Consider the following 17074-nt stretch of genomic DNA (forward strand, 5'->3'; position numbering starts at 1 on the left):
TGTCTAAGGTTTATTGGATTTTTGGAGGGATTTTGGTTGGATTCAAAGTTTTTTGTGTTTACTAACACTATTTAAACAATTTTGGTATATCTACATTTTCTTCCATAACCAAACGTAATCCTCTCGATGCCAAAAAAAAAAAAGTTAATCACTGTTGGGAAATGTGTGTAGTCCTCACATCTTCGGTTTTTTTTTTTTTTTTTTAATGAAATCCTACATGTACATTAAATTGCCCTCGCGGTGCAAAATTTCCGTGTGAGCAGGCGATACTCAAGCCAGAAGGGTCCAGGGCTAGTCCAGTCTTTGGTGGTTTTAAGCAAAAGTAGATCCAATGGGGTATACGGATTCGGTATGAAATCCCGACGGTCATAATACCGACAACCATTGACAGACGGTGAAAATACCAAAAAAATAGATATCTCCATCTACAAAATAGAGGGGGCGCCTGATAATGTAATATCGTTTTAATCAAAACTTGTGCAACAATTTAAAAACAACTTTGTGCAGATAGTAGTGCCCGTACCAAGGTGTTCTCTGGTTTGGGATGGCTACCACAAGTTATAACAATAAGCCACTGGCAAGACAAAGTCCTGTGATGAAACGCGTAGGGGCGTGGCTTGTGTGACGCTACACTGCTTCTGGAGACGCTGCTGGTATCCAAGCTGTTTGCCGGGTGTGTGTTCAGAGCGCCAAGTTGCGGCTAGCCGGGAGAACCTGTGAAGATCTTGAGGGTCCTGTGAGTCCATCCATGTGAGCTGTCTTGCCAGTGGCTTATTGTTATAACTTGTGGTAGCCATCACACACCAGAGGGACACCTTGGTACGGGCACTACTATCTGCACAAAGTTGTTTTTAAATTGTTGCACACGTTTTGATTAAAATGATATTACACAATCAGGCGCCCCCTCTATTTTGTAGATGGAGATGTTGTATGAGACCCCGCGGGAATCGGGATCAATCCGAGAATATTGCATGGACTAGTGTGTGTTTAAAGACACTGTGGATCAGTTTTGTCTTTTTAAACTACAAAGGACTACAGGTGTCAGAGATAGAGATATATGATTATATAGGTGCACTATCATAAATGTAGACTTCTGGGGGGGGGGATGAATCCGGCACTCCAGACTCCGTTGTTCTTCAAATAATTTTATTGAGACATACAGCAATGGTTCAATGCATAAATTTCACACTCAATTGTGGTGTGGCGCCTATACTTTTTAAACAGTGTCCATAAATTGAATGTCATTTATGGACACTGTTTAAAAAGTATAGGCGCCACACCACAATTGTGTTTCATATGGTCTGTTTTGGTCCCTTAACCCTCAGGGGACACTGTGGTGAGGCAGCCAATCTTATCTGTCTGATTATAATTGTCCTATAATTTAAGCAGGTGGTGGATTATTGTAATATATCTATATCACAAATACTTTAAAGGGTGCAAATCCAAAGACCCCAAAAAGGACCCCAATATAGTCGACTGTGTTCGGCAGCACTCCCAATAAATCGACATGTGACACAGGTAGCGTGTGATAACGTTTTGAGGCTATTTATTACCTCTTTATCAAATCTGATGAGGCAATAAATAGCCTCAAAACGTTATCACACGCTACCTGTGTCATGTGTCGATTTATTGGGAGTGCTGCCGAACATAGTCGACTATCTATAATTTTGTCAAAAAGTACGGTATACACAAGTTATTCATATTTTGTTGGTCTGTATGTTGACATAGGTCGACATGAAACCTATATGAGTGTACCACGTCCCCTCACATGGCTCGCTGTGCTCGGCACACTATTTTATTCTCCCTCCACACCCTAGTTGGATGGTAGGTCATGAAATTCTGCCTGTCGGCACATGTCGGTGCGACATGGACAGTCAAATGTAGTACCGTGTCCTTTCGCATGGCTCGCCATGCTTCGGGGCGCGGTGCCTCGCTGCGCTCGGGACACCTAATTCCTCCCTTCATGTCCACTGGGTATGAACAAGTTAAATGTCTGTATTTTCACTGTGTCGGTAATTTGACCGTTGGTCAATGGTTGTCAGTATTTTGACTGTCGGGATTTTGATTTCAGGTAAATTAACTGCATCCTGGGTATACACACACCTGATGCATTTCACTGCATAAATCGCAGCTTTTTCAAAGGTGTTTTAAAACCGTCCTCATGCGGTTTAAATATTTGCCAGTATAGCTGCTAATCAGCGTCTGGTGTGTGTATGGAAATGGATATAAATAGAAAATTATACATAACCATTTTAACAGCAGAGAATACAGTAGGAGGCAGATCATAACATTTACTAAAAATATCAAAATTTGCAGTATATAAATGTAAAAATAAACTAATTTAGTTTGTAATCTGTGTATATGACTTGTAGCCTGGCAACAGTTACTAATCCTGGCTGGAGACTAATCACTGCCTTTGCATATAGCCTTTTAGCTAGGTAATGTTTATTAGTTCCGGTACACGTACCCGGTGGCAGGATTGGGTGTGGTACAGGGTTCTGACAGTCATTAGCCTGACGTCGGGATTCTGACTGGCCGGCAAGCGCAACAAAGCCCCTTGTGGGCTTGCTGTGCTCACATTGGTTTGCTCTGCTCGCCACCTATTCTATTCTCCCTCTGTGGTGGTCGTGGACCCTCCACAAGGGAGAATAACCGTTGCCGTCGGGAACTTGTGTGTATTTTAAAGCCATGCACACACGGGGGCGATAGGGGCTGAAATCGCTGGGAATATGGTCGCTGGTGACCATATTGCCAGTGATGGGAGTGTGCCCCGGCGATAAATTGCTGGGTGCATGCTCCCGTTTTCAGCCCCATTCTAATCGCTGGTCGCAGGAGCTTGCTCCTGCGACCAGCTGATTACCTCTGTGGCTCCCCTGGCAGAAGTTCCTTTTCATCAGTGACCATCTCTGGTTGCTGATGAAAAGGAGATACTGAGCAATATATTACTCAACAATATATTGCTAGCAATATAGCTCTCCCCGTGTGCACGCATCTTTTACAGTCGGAATCCTGACGCCGGGTAAATGACTGTCGGGATCCCACCTGGCAGGATCATGTGACTCCAAATAGCCAATTGTGCCTAGTGTTAATGAAATAACTTGGTATATGAGAGAATTTTTAATCCTTTCACCCTCAGGGCTACATGACTAATTTCAGCCAGTAGCACGGCCGCATTCACTTAATGTGGGTTCACCGGATCACATAATAAAACATGAATATGAACTAGCATTATGCAGAATCGCTATTTCTCCCTGGTTATGATCACATGACTTAAGGTAACCAGTAGTGATCATTCTAATTAAAATGAGGCTTGGGATGTAATCACATGTTCATTATACATAAAAACTTGGCTTATGAAATGGAAATAATGCTTGAAATGCAGTTGTATATCCTTAATAGATCAGAGAGCTGATTGGTTTAACTAGAAATAATAAATAGAAGAAAATCTTAAAGGTATCACGTCTCAAAATAAAAATATAGCAATCATATATAACTACTAAACCTGCTCAAAGCAAATGCTTCCAAAGCTAGTAGATGTAGTTTCACTTGCTGCCACCAGATGGAAGTGTTGCTGAGTTACACGGATACTATACTAGGGGAAAAAAAATAATTCTATATCTTCCTGATGACAATCTTCTGATTAAAACGTTGATCTACAAGTTCTTGCCTTTGTGGGTTTTTTTTATTGAGCTAAAGGCCCATATACCCTAGAAAATGATCTTTCCAATCTGGAATTTTTTGGGAGCAAATGACAATTGACCATTTGCTCCTAAAATAGGAAAACAGACAGAAATTGGTCTTACACATTAGAAGATATGAAAGTCAAAGGATATTGGTAAACAATTTCCCTTGAGCTGATCATGAAAGATATTGTGCATCCACACTGAACAATGGGTGTGTGAGCAATATTAGCAGATTGACCTGTATGTCTGGAAGATGTCAATATATTTAACAATGAGCTTGAGGGTGCATTGCTAAAGATATTAGGCATACACACTAGAAAATATTGCCATCAATATATTTCTCCTTCATCCAATAGGTGTCACTGGAGTTACACTGGGGAATAGAAGGCAACCACAGGGAGCATGGACACTTTAAATATAAAATGTGTGGCCAACTCCTCCCCTTCTACTTCCCCTCCCAGGCAGTCTTAGGGGCAGATGTATTAAGCTTTAATAAGAGATAAATGCCAGGGTGATAAGGAGAGATCAACATCCAGCCAATCACCTGCCAACTGTCATGTTACAGCCTGTGTTTGAAAAAAGTCAGTTAGGAGGTGATTGGCTGGACATTTATCTCTCCTTATCACCCTGGCATTTATCTCTTGTTAAGGCTTAATACATCTGCCCCTTAGTCTTAGATTGTGTCCACAAGGAAGAAGGTCACACTTGTGTTCAATCCTGGGCATTTTGAGAATATAGATAAAGCAGCAAGTTTTTTTCAATGAGGACAGGCAGATAGTTGCTGCTACTATCTGCCTGCTACGTGGGAAGCCTGCGGCCGGCTCCCTGACTGCAGAGACCACCGTCTCTGGAGGTGAAACGGGCAGCGTGATCCTCCCCCCTACCCACATTGCGGACAGCAGTGCTGCAACTCTGTGAATATACCCTGACTCGCTGTTAGTAGCGAAGGTCAGGGCACTTAAAAGGTGGCAAAAGCAGAGAAATTATTTAACTCTGGCGCCATGGAGAAGGAGCTGCCGGGCGTGGGGGTGGAGTTACTTTGCGGTGCTCCAAGCAGCCCAGGCTATACCCAGCATTACAGGTGGCGGCCATTTTCTTTGTACTTGGCACCGCTGGACACCCTGCTGGTGGCTCTGTGTTACATTTGCACGTTCTCCCAAGGCTGCATGTTACAACAGCCCTACTCTCCTGGTAACTGTCCTGCTACAGCTCTACCTGTTCTGTGAGTTACAGTGAGGGTTTAGAGCTAGGTGAAGACAGTTGGGCTGTGTTAAACATTAGGGCTATAGCGCTCCCTGTGTTCGTTCGTGTGTGTGTGTGTTATATATATCACCATAATGCTGTTTAGACCCTGTGGCAGCTTCCTTCTTTCACTGTCTCTCATATCCAGTGTTTCTATCTGGATCTTCTATACCTACTCTCCCTTGGGTGTGTGGTAGTGTGTAGACTTGTCTGTGTGCCTTATATTTGTAAAAATGGCAGGGGGAAGCTCCAAGAAGATTGCTTGTAAAAAGTGTACTTCTAAATTTACACCTTCCTCAGAGGGGATTTTATACTGTGATAAATGCACTGATAATCCCCCTCTGACACTAGCCCCAGTGGACCTCCCTTTCTGGGCTACACAGCTCACAGATGTCACATCTATCTTCTGAACTCTCAGAAAAATAGGGAGACATCTAGAAGCCAGCATTTGATTGCTTAAGCCTCTGCGGTACAAAGGGCCTTATTCTAGTTCACTCTTAGAGGCAAATTCCTTCTTAGCTGGACAAAACCATGTGCACTGCAGGTGGGGCAGATGTAACATGCAGAGAGAATTAGATTTGGGTGGGGTTTTTCTTCAAAGTGAGATCTATATTGCAGTGTAAAAATAAAGCAGTCAGTATTTTCCCTGCAACGAAACAAAATAACTCGCCCAAAGCTAAATCTCTCTGCACATGTTACATCTGCCCCCCTGCAGTTCACATGGTTTTGTCCAGCTAAGAAGGAATTTGCCTCTTCTTGAACTAGAATAAGGCCCAAAGCCTCACTGGAGCTTTGGCTCCAGGGCAATCTGAATTTCGCCCTTCCTCCTCTAAACACCCCCCCCCCCCCCCCTTCCCTTTTGCAAAGGAAGAGGGTCCCTTCACAATGGGTGGACTCCCCTGATTCTGATGACATGCCAGAATTAGAAGAGGGTGAATTTGCACCCCCTGAGGAGGAGGAAGTGCTGGCTTTTGACACACAAGAGCCTGCGCAACCCTCTCAGGGCATTGAAGATTTAATTGACATGGTCAAAGTTGATTGCAATGTAATGGACAGAGTGGATACTCCTGCCCGACCCTCCCTTTTTGGGAAAAAGCAAAAACCTTCATCCAACTTCCCCACTGCGGAAAAATTAGATGACCAGGTTAAGGAGGCCTGGAGTTATCCAGACAAACTTTTCAAACGCCTCACGGGTTAAATTAAATTACCTCTTACTGCCAGAAGGCAGAAAAAGGGTAAAGATACCCCCTTCGGTGGATTCATCTGTGTCACGGCTTTCAAAAAAAGACTGGCCTCCCGGTTCCTGGTGCCACCACCCTTAAGGACATCTCTGACCGCAAGTTAGAGTTAACCCTGAAAAATATTTTTCCAGCCTCCGGGGTGTTACAGCGTCCGGCACAAGTCGGATGCTGGCTTGATAAGGCCATAGGTGTGTGGGCCTCACAAATCTCAACAGAGATACGTGAGGCTTCAGACCCTGCTACTGTCATTCAACTGTCAAAGCAGATTCAGGAAGCCTCAACATTTCTGATGGAGGCATCCTCCGACATTTGTATAGTTGCAGCTAGAATTTCTGTACTATCTATTTCTGCTCAACAGTGGCAGGCGGATGCCGAATCTAAAAGAGCAGCGGAGGCCTTGGCCTTCAATGGGGAGGTCCTGTTCGGCCCCGAGCTGGATAAATGGATATCCCAGGCGACAGAAGGTAAGTCTCACTTCCTCCCTCTGGCAGCACCGCCTCCTCACAGGACCACCCAGGTTCCTTTCTTTCAGTCCTTTTCGCCCCTCAAACAGATTTAGTGGTAGATCCAGAGGTGGTCCGCCATCACACCGAGGTTCCAGATGTCGTGGCAGAGGCACCTCTACAACCACACTGGACCCCAAGAACACCAAGCCCACAGCATGAAGGTCTTCCATCCCATCTGGGGGACCACAGGGTGGGAGCTCGACTACGGAACTTCAGTCACGTCTGGCTCCAGTCCTGTCAGGACTCATGGGTAAGGGATCTTGTGGCCCTAGGCTACAAGATAAATTTCCGTCTATCGCCCCCAAACAGGTTCTTCAAGACAGAACTGCCAGTTCCTCCAGAGAAGGGGCAACTGTTTTTGGCAGCCATTGCCAAATTGAGAAACACAGGCGTGGTGGTTCCGGTCCCTGCAGAACAGCGTACCCAGAGCTACTACTCCAGTCTTTTTCAAGTGCCAAAGCCAGATGGCTCGGTATGCCCTATTCTAAATTTAAAGGATTTGAACCCATACTTGCAGGTGGTCAAATTCAAAATGGAGTCTCTGACGTCAGTGATACAGGGAGAGTTCCTGGTATCTATCGATATCAAGGTGAAAAGATCATCACTGGCATTTCCAGGCACTACCATTTGGCCTCTCATCAGCACCTCGGATTTTCACCAAGGTTATGGCGGTGATGATGAAGGTTCTCCACACTCAAGGTGTGACAATCATACCTTATCTGGACGACCTTCTGCTGAAGAGTCTTTCTTGGGAGACCCTGCTGGAGAACATTCTTCTCACTCAGAGACCCCTCATATCCCATGGGTGGATCCTCTACTTCGAAAAGTTGCAACTTCAACCAGCTCAGCGTCTTTTGTTTCTAGGGATGATCCTGGATACAGTCCAGATGAAAAGTCTTTTTACCACCTGACAAGATCCAATCCTTACAGGCCTTGGTCAGGCTTGTTCTGCGTCGCAGACAAGTGTACGTTCACCTTTGTACCAGGCTCCTGGGAAAGATGGTTTCCATTTTCAAGGCCATACAGTACGGGTTGTTCCACTCTCGCCTGTTTCAGCTGTCGCTTCTCAATCAGTGGTTGGGATCTCACCTTTACCTACAGCAGATGGTGACCCTATCCCCTCAAGCTAGTCTGTCCTTACTGTGGTGGCTCAACACAGCAAACCTTTTTCCTTGCTGGAGGTTGGTAATTAGGGATTGGACCCTCCTCACCACAGATGCCAGCCTCCGGGGTTGGGGAGCTGTCACCTTGGAACACCAGTTCCAGGGGATATGGACAATACATGAGAGTTTCCTCTCAATCAACATTCAGAAACTAAGAGCTGTCTATTACGCTCTTCTCCAGGCAAAACATCTCCTTCAGGGCAAAGCCATCCGCGTCCAGTCCGACAACTCCACGGCCGTGGCGTACATCAACAAGCAGGGAGACACCCGCAGTTGCGCGGCCATGAAGGAGGTAGGCAGAATCCTTCTTTGGGCACAGACTCACGCTCTAGCCCTGTCGTCCATTTTCATACCAGAGTAGAAAACTGGGTGGCCAATTTTCTCTGTCGGCAGGATGTACATCAGGGAGAATGGTGCTTACACCCTCAGATTTTTCAGAGGTTGATCCATCTGTGGGGCCGTCCTCAGGTGGAGCTGATGGCGTACAGCCAACTCCCCAGGTACTTCGCTCAGATGCGAGACCCACAAGCAGAAGGGGTGAACGTGCTGGTCGCTCCATGGCCCTTCCAGTTTGTGTACCTCTTTCCGCCATACCCATTGATACCTTGAGTACTTCAACGCATCCGGAGAGGAGTCACAGCTCTGTTGATAGCACCAGACTGGCCACGTCTGCCCCAGTGTAACTCCATTGACACCTAGTGGATGAAGGATAAAGAGGGATTTTGTACTTACCGTAGAGACTTTTCTCCAAGTCCACAGGTGTCACTGGATACCCACCTCGCCGCTGTTCTCTACCTAGCCCTAGGGCAGGTTACCTTTCAGGGTTCTTACCTTAGAGTTTTCCCTGTGACGGTTTACTACTGTATGTTTTTATGTACACATGGTCTGTTGACCCTGTAGGTGTTTGCAGTGTTTTCTCACGGTTCTTCTCTACCTATTTTTTCTTCTATACTTATGTATTGAATGATGTTATGTGGTGTTAAAACACACTTCCGAAGAGGAGGTTAATCTTCCTGCTCCCTTCCGGGCACAATCTTTAGGAAGTAGAAGGGGAGGAGTTGGCCACAGAGAGTGCCCATGCTCCCTGTGGCCTTCTATTGCCCATTGTAACTCCAGTGACACCTGTGGACTCGGAGAAAAGGATTCACGGTAAGTACAAAATCCCTCTTTCAGAAGCCCCTTTCTGAACAATGCCACTAACTTCTCGTGTGTATGGACCTTTTATGCAGATGACTGCTTTTGTTCCCAGAATTCTACATGCGAGTGGCTGGGCAAGGGGATTTAGGGTAGGGGTGATATTGTGTAGCTTTGCCTAGGGCAGTGGTAGCCAGCCCTTGGGAGCTACCAACAGTTCACATTTTCCAGACACCCTAGCTTCTGCACAGGTGTACTCAAACAGCTCTCACGGTGACATGTCAGAATGCAAAAGTAAAGTGGGTCTATAAGATGGGGTTTGTGTTACCCAGTGCAAGGTTTCTAGACGGCCTGGGGTAGACAACTCCAGTCCTCGAGAGCTACCAACAGTTAATGTTTTACAGGTCTCCTCACAGAATCACAAGTGAAGTTATTAGCTCCACCTGTGGATCTTTTTAAATGTGTTAGTGAGTAATGAGTGCAGCAGCTAAGTTGGCTGGAAAATGTGAACTGTTGGTACTGTAGCTCTTGAGGGCTGGAGTTGGCCATCCCTGCCCTAGGCAAAGCTACACAATATCACCCCTACTCTAAATCCCTTTGCCCAGCCACTTGCATGTATAATTCACTTCATGACCCTGTCGACCTTTTTCAGGTGGCGACCTAAGCCCTATCGACCTTCAGTGGTCAATCCAAATGAATGTTGACCTTGCGACCATATACCCTATAATAATAATAATAATAATACTGACATTAAAGGCCCCCATACATTTGGCCGACTTGTCCTAAGGACAAGTCAGCCCCAACTTCCACTGAGCTCTCCGGGAGAGCTTGATAAGATTTGGCACTTTATGTGCCATTTTTTACATGTGATAAAATCGGCTCGATTTAGCACATGAAAACCCAGGGAGCAGCAGGAGAGCAGGGTCCGGAGGGAGGAGAGGGGAGGGCTGCAGGAGAGAGTCTGGGTCCGTGGCAGGGGGCGGCTCAGTAGCGGGTGCATAGAAACAAAAATCCTTTTAAAAAAACTCAGCGGCCGCTAATTGGCTGAGCTCTCTGCCAATAAGCGGCCGCCCAGTCTTTTGAATTTTTTCTATTCTCCCGCTCACCACAGGGTCCGGTGTAGCGGCGAGCGGCAGGAGAGAATCCTATTCTTAAGACTGGGTGGCAGGGACGCTGCAGGGCGGCTAGTGGGGGGCACTGCCAGTAGGGCAGAGGCAGCATGCAGGGGACACTGAGGGGGACAGTGACATAGAAGCGGCAGTAACGGAGAGCTGGGCGGGGGAGGCGGGAGCTGTCAGTGCTGAAAAAAAAAAAAGCCCATACAATGAGAGAGCGCTCAGCCAATCACAGGCTGCCCAGTCATTGTATGGGATTTTTTTTTTTTTCAGCACGGACCGCTCCCCGTGCCCGGCTCTCTGTTACTGCCACCTCTGTGTCACTGTCCCCCGCTGTCTCTGCCCTACTAGCAGCATCCCCCGCCATCCGCCCCACAACGTCCCCATCACCCTGCTCTGTCCACCTTCCTGGAGCACAGCTCCCTGCTCCGGCGTCCTCAGAGTCCCCTGCCCGGCTGCACATAAGATTTAGCAAATATTATGTGCAGCCGGTCCGACCTCCCACCGCGCATCGGGTCGGACCGGGTGTTTGGACATGCGATTAGCCCCGATTTCACTGCTCAATCCATCTGAATCGGGTGAAATTGGGACCAAATCGCATAGTGTATGGGGGCCTTAAGACTGTCTACAGGACCAACAGGTAATACAATACGTCCAGCATTTGCACACTATTTGTTTTTTTTCTCTTATTCCTTGTTGCCAATTACAGAATCTTGCTCTAGCCACCCTTAAGATCTCAAAAAAACTTGTGTAACCACTTTCAAATATAAGTAGTGCTTCCAACTCCAGAGGGGTTTCATCCATCTGCACCTGAATGGATTCCAAAAATCAATATTACATTATTTATATTGGTGCCAATACCTGTAATGTTGCTTGAATGGTCAATCTTCATAACTAGGGTGGCCAATCCCGGGATCGGGATCGGCGGGATCCCGGGATTTGGCCCCAAAATGTCCGGGATTTCAATCCCGGGATTGGAGTATCCAATCCCGGGATTTCGGGATTAGACTGCGCACGCGCAGTCTAATGCCGAGCAGCTTCTGAGCACCCGCTCAGAAGCTGCCCGGCTGTTCCCAACCCCGGCGTGCGGCCTGCGCAGCGTGACCTCTGACTGTCACGCTGCGCAGGCCACAGCAGCCTATCACAGGTGACTGCTTCCGGCCGCACTGACCTCCCCGCAGCGTCCGCAGCGCTATGTGCCCCACTGCAGCCCGCCTATGTAAGGTAATCTGCGGGGCTGCAGCAGGCACCCCCCGCAGCGCTGCTCTGTCCGACCGCCCGCCCGCCCATGTCGATACCCGCCCGCCCGCCCATGTCGATACCCGCCCACCCCCCATGTCCATGCCCGCCCACCCCCCCGCCCATGTCCACCCCCCCCCCCCCCCCGCCATGTTGATTATACGGGTGGACAGGGCATGTTTTTCTTTTAGGGATGCCAATCCCGGGATCCCGAGAATCCCGGGATTGAGCATTTTTCAATCCCGAAATCCGGGATTGAAAAAATGCCCCGGGATTGGCATCCCTATTCATAACATTTTAGGCTATTAACAAATACCTCAAAAATCAGCCTTCTGGCACAAGAACCTCCAAGAAAAAGTGCTTTAATAATTGTAACAAATACAATATATTTACAGTACATATCTAGAGGACTGGATACCTTAAATATACAAAATTCATCTTAATAGGATAAATACCTTAAAATGCAAATATCAGGATAAGATACATGTTGTTTGTTGCACTTAACTGTTAAAGAGTGTACAGTTCAATAATATATTTAAAAAAAAAAAAAAACCACACCCCGACGTTACAATTTTTTTTTCTTCAAAACCTTGCACTCAAAACTAAACATACCTGAGGAAATGTAGATTTAAAGCGGCTCAAAAAAAAAAGAAGAGAAAAATTTCAGGTACATTTAACATGAAAGTTTTAATATAAACAAGAGTACATCTTATGTTAAAGTACATATTTTTACAATACTGGTTGATATGACTCCCTGTTTAGGCGGTCCACACCTGCGCATCACAACCTATGTAATGCTATAAAGTGAGTTTACAGTACCTGCATTCAGCAGAACAGTGTTAATCCTGTGCACCACCACAAATAATAGGTGTAGGGTAGGGAGCAAACTAGTGATTATTGCTTTTTTTTTTTTGCAGAACATCTATTAATCCCAATGGCAGTCTCCCAAGGCGCATGTTCAGTAAAGGTTAGCCTCAGTGTTGGTCCAATAACTTATCAAGTATACCTCAATCTGATCTGGGACATATACATATATAGCATACCACACAATTCATGAGAGGGTTTCTATGTCCTTTCACCACAAACCCAACAGTGGAAGCATACATAGTGGTCCTCCATCTTCAGTGATCAGCAGAAGATAATCATACTCTTATTACTGCATGTCAAAGGTTATGAAGTCTTCAGCAAGATTAGAAATATAATAGTAGAAAGTGCAGCATTGGATCCAATCATCCATGACAGCAAAACCATTTACAAACCTTCATAAGAGATGTTTCAGTCAAGTAAGAATGGATATTGCTTAACAACTGTATTCAGTTATAGAAGATATTCACAAAGTTAATACCAGACTGCAGAACGTAAATGGTCAGCTGCATGATATGGATTGCTTCATTGATGACACGGTCATTGGCAGGTCCAGTCTGCTATAGACTGTAAAAGCTTTTCCTTAACTAGCTTTCAGAAGTTTGTTTCAGGATATCCCAATCAACAGCCAATAGGAGATGGAGCAAAGAAATACATGGCAAGTAGTATGAAGTAAACCATGACCAAAACCGTTCCTGCAGAAAGAAAGTCAGTCAATGTAGTTACAGAAATTAATAAAGGTTTATGCAGGGACTTGCGACATAGAAGCTTCTGGTATATGGATCATGCTTGAAACTCAAGATTAAAATAAAACATTAAAAACAATTACTCAACACATTAGGCTACCCAGCTTAGACAACAAGTAACAATGGCATATTTACTTGAGTCTTTCGGTGTGTGATTTGCATAAGTCATAACGAAGGACTATTCAAGTGAAGCAATAGGATTCTAGCTCGCTACCTAAATGCGCACATCTCCTTTTTTAATTAAAAGCTGAGAGGACAACTGTAGCGCTGTAAAAGTTCATATGAAGGCCTCCATGCATTACTCATGTATTGGAGCATTGCTTCCTCCTGCGGACACTGCATGTAGAAAGTACATCAGTTTCAAGCAACAGGCCTGAGGCAAATGGGCTCTGTAAGGAAAGTGCCTCAGGTGGTGCAGCATACCCCTGAATTTCAATTATGACACTAATCAATTTTGCTAAAATTTGTGAAGGCATACTGTACTTTGTTTTTTAATAAAGTAAAACTGAAGCTTGCCAATATAAATGCCCCACTACAGACGTTCCCTGTTCCATCAGAGTTGGAACATTACACTAAGGACAGTAGAGTCTCACCTTGAAAATAGTCACATTTTCCATCCATGAAGATGTAATTCATCAGGATCACACTAAACATACTGGCCCAGAGGTGCAAGTCACTAAAAATCAAAGTAAAACCTGTTGGCTAGAAGAAAAAATGCAAATCAACAAAAACTGAGTGGTTGGTTTAAGTTTTTCTAAAAGTCTAAACAATTCTGCAGTACTCTTAGCTTTAACTAGAAAATATAAACAAAGATGTATCAGGCACAACTAAAAAGGGATTTTAAAAGGAAAATAAAAATATGAATATAATTAATTTTAAAGTGCTCTAAAATTGCTACGGCTGCTCCCAACAATAGCTGGAGACCAATAGACTGAACATGCAATTAATTATGAGAGCGCACTGTATTGAATTAATCAAATACTTAAAATAATAAAAATATAGTTAGGATAGAGAGGTGGCACTCCTGGAAATGGTGGGTATTGCAGCCCATATATAATAAATATTGGTCCGGTGCTCCAAAGATACAGTAACAAGTTTCACCACTTGATCAAATAGCTGTCAATCACTTTGCTCTTACTCCATGCTGTCCGTTAGTTATTATTATAATTTTATTTTTAAGGCACCACAAGTGTTTCGCAGGTACAAAGGAACAATACAGGGAGACAAAGCTTGGCATAACATTGAATATATAACAAAAATACAGTACAAATAAAGAGCACCACAGTTCAATACACATTACAGCTTGGATATAAGTAGTGAGGACTCAATCAACATACAACTAGAGGCTTGAGGCCAATGATGGATGAGTATGCAGACAAAGATGGTCACTGAGTGTTGGAGTATAGGAGAGCTGTGAGTTAAATGTAAAGAGAAGTGGGCTTTGACAACAGGAGGGAAGAGGTCCCTGCTCAGAGGAGCTTACAATCTAGTAGGAAGGGGAGTCAGACAGATTACAAGAGGTGCAAGCGAGGGGGTGGTGGTTAGATAGCAGTATGTAAACAGGCAAGGGGTCGGAGAACCAGCTGGTTTATGCAGTGGAAGGGTACGCTTTGATGAATAGGTGAGTTTTCAGTGCCCGTTTGAAGTTTTGCAAGGTCGGGGAGAGTCTAATGGAGCGAGGGAGTGCGTTCCACTGAAGGGGTGCAGCACAGGCAAAGTCCTGTACTCTAGCATGGGAAGCAGTGATCAGGGTGGAGGAGAGACGACAGTCGTCAGCTGACCGTAGAGGGCGGTAGGGTGTATGAATGGAGATGAGGTTAGAGATATATGGAGCAAACATTAGTTAGTTGTATGTTGTTGTGGTAATCAGGTGCTAATTGGGGGAGCCTCCAATGGGGATGTCCACAGTTGCAAAGTACAGAAGCCGCTTATGGTGATGAATTAGTGCCTGATTACCACAACATCATACAACTAACGGACAGCATTGGGGTAATTTAAAAGCTAAACACAAAATATATATATATATATATATATATATATATATATATATATATATATATATATATATATATAAAGAGAGGAAACAAGGAAAGTATCACAATTAATGTAGACAAGTTACTTACATAGAATGCAGAGAATAGAACCAGAATAGGGATCTGTAACATGCACACTTGTACCGCAATGCAGCTCCCAATCTCTATACTGAGAAATGAAACAAATTAAAAACAAAAATAAAAACATACAATAAGGTGAAACCTGTGCAAACATATAGAAGGATGACAGGCTGAAGGGCTGAATCGCAAATTGATGAGTGTCAAGTGCCGCACTACAATCCAAAATCTTAAACGTCATGGTTTTGAACTGCCAACAGAACACAAAGGTTTCAAGTTCCTGAAGATCTATGGATTTGATTTAAGTCCCTGTGCTGAGGACCATGATGATAGAGTTCACATATTCTAAGCACAATTACCCAACATCAACCTCAGTTTTACAAGAATCAAATTAGGAATGGAAAGCACTTTGATTGACGGTGATTGAAGGGGGAATGAACCAATAGCTCTGACCTGGGTTAATCTTTAGGTTTTGCAGAGCTTCTAGTTCTGTGGAAGACCAAAGCTTCTATAAACAGAAAATTTGTGTCGCCCATGGCAACCAGATTCCACCTATTTCTCTATTGCCTAGAAAAATATAAATGAATAATAATAATCATTGACGATTGGTTGCTATGGGCAACACTGCCACTTGTTTATTTTAGAATACTACTGGACTTCTGGTTGAACTATGACCGTCCCAGATTACTCCGAAGATTTATACACATTTAAGCAAATCAACAGTATCAAGATAAATAGTTGTTTACGGCCCATCAGAATCTTCACTAAAAAGAACAAGGCACAGTGGGCCTTATTTTGGTTCATTCTTTCTGACCAAATCCTTCTTAGATGGACAAAACCATGTGCACTGCAGGGAGGGGCAGATGTAACATGTGCAGAGAGCTTTAGATTTGGGTGAGTAATTTTGTTTCTGTGCAGGGAAAATACTGACTGCTTTATTTTTACACTGCAATATAGATCTCACTTTGAAGTAAACCCCCACCCAAATCTAATTCTCTCTGCACAAGTAACATCTGCCCCACCTGCAGTGCACATGGTTTTGCCCATCTAAGAAGGATTTTGTCAGAAAGAATGAACCAAAATAAGGCCCAAAGAGACAGGAATAGAAGGCAAATTATATAACAGGTTTCACATAAAACTAAGCAGGTTGGTACAAGATTCGCCTAAAGATAATGAATTCTTCAACACATTGGAATGAACACAAAACCGAGGGGTAAGATAGGGGTCAGTAAAGGGTTACGAGGAAGAGATAGGATAGGGGCAAAAAATACATAAAGAATTTTACAAAGATGCAGAAATATCAATTGTTGTATGTAGTGTGAGTATAATGTCATTGTTATGTAAGTAATAAGTATGTGATGTAAATGTTGTGCATAAAATGTTTATTGACTGTTTTGTATGGATTAACGAAAAATGTGAAATAAAGACAAATAATAAAAAAAAGGACTTTACTAGATCACGTGAGTAATCAAGTTTTTGCCCTGTGTCGTCGTCCCCCATGTTGTTCAATTGACCCCAGTTTTCTGGGATAGATATATAATTTTATCCTGACTCGAGCTGTGAGGATGTCTACTGATGCCTTGTCTTGAGAAAGACTACATGAAACAACAAATGGCGATGTGAGCAGGGTGCTTCGCTGGGACATAACAATACTATCACCACCACTCAACTAGTGAAAGGGAAAGTGCTCCATCACACACTTATTTAGTAAGAGCTAACCTAAAAAGGGTTCAGGCTATAAAATGGTAATTCCTTTTTCTCCTGACAATAGTACAACAATGAGGTCTAAAATCAGATCCATGTCCGAACTTTAGAGAAAAAACAAAGAGTTATCTGTACAATACTAACCTTAGACTCAGGTTGTTCAGAAGAGCAAACTGTATGCCATTAACAATCTCCGGTAGCTCTGGGATCAGTGCTAGGACTGTCACCCCTATAAAATACTGAAGGAAAGAGAACAACTTTAAGTTACACCGAATACAGCTAGCCTCAATATACCATGCAGCAGGAGATGCCTGGCGTGAGTGAGC

The 17074-nt window shown here is 44.2% G+C and overlaps 1 protein-coding gene across 2 annotated transcripts in view; it reads right to left on the minus strand.

The window, feature by feature from the left end:
* Positions 1-11991: 11991 nt before the first annotated feature.
* Positions 11992-17074, minus strand: part of LOC146074797 (uncharacterized) — a 34654-nt gene continuing 29571 nt past the window's right edge. For both annotated transcript variants that reach the window (XM_083183305.1, XM_083183306.1), the window contains exons 17-20: positions 16893-16987; positions 15057-15135; positions 13527-13635; positions 11992-12882 (exon numbers count right to left, since the gene is read on the minus strand). In XM_083183305.1, coding sequence (XP_083039431.1) covers positions 12809-12882; positions 13527-13635; positions 15057-15135; positions 16893-16987 — 357 coding nt within the window. In that variant the 3' untranslated portion in view covers positions 11992-12808. The remainder of the gene's footprint in view (positions 12883-13526; positions 13636-15056; positions 15136-16892; positions 16988-17074) is intronic.

This window comes from Crinia signifera, chromosome 4, assembly GCF_055691185.1.
Source record: "Crinia signifera chromosome 4, ASM5569118v1, whole genome shotgun sequence".
In the NCBI taxonomy this organism is placed as follows: Eukaryota; Metazoa; Chordata; class Amphibia; order Anura; family Myobatrachidae; genus Crinia; species Crinia signifera.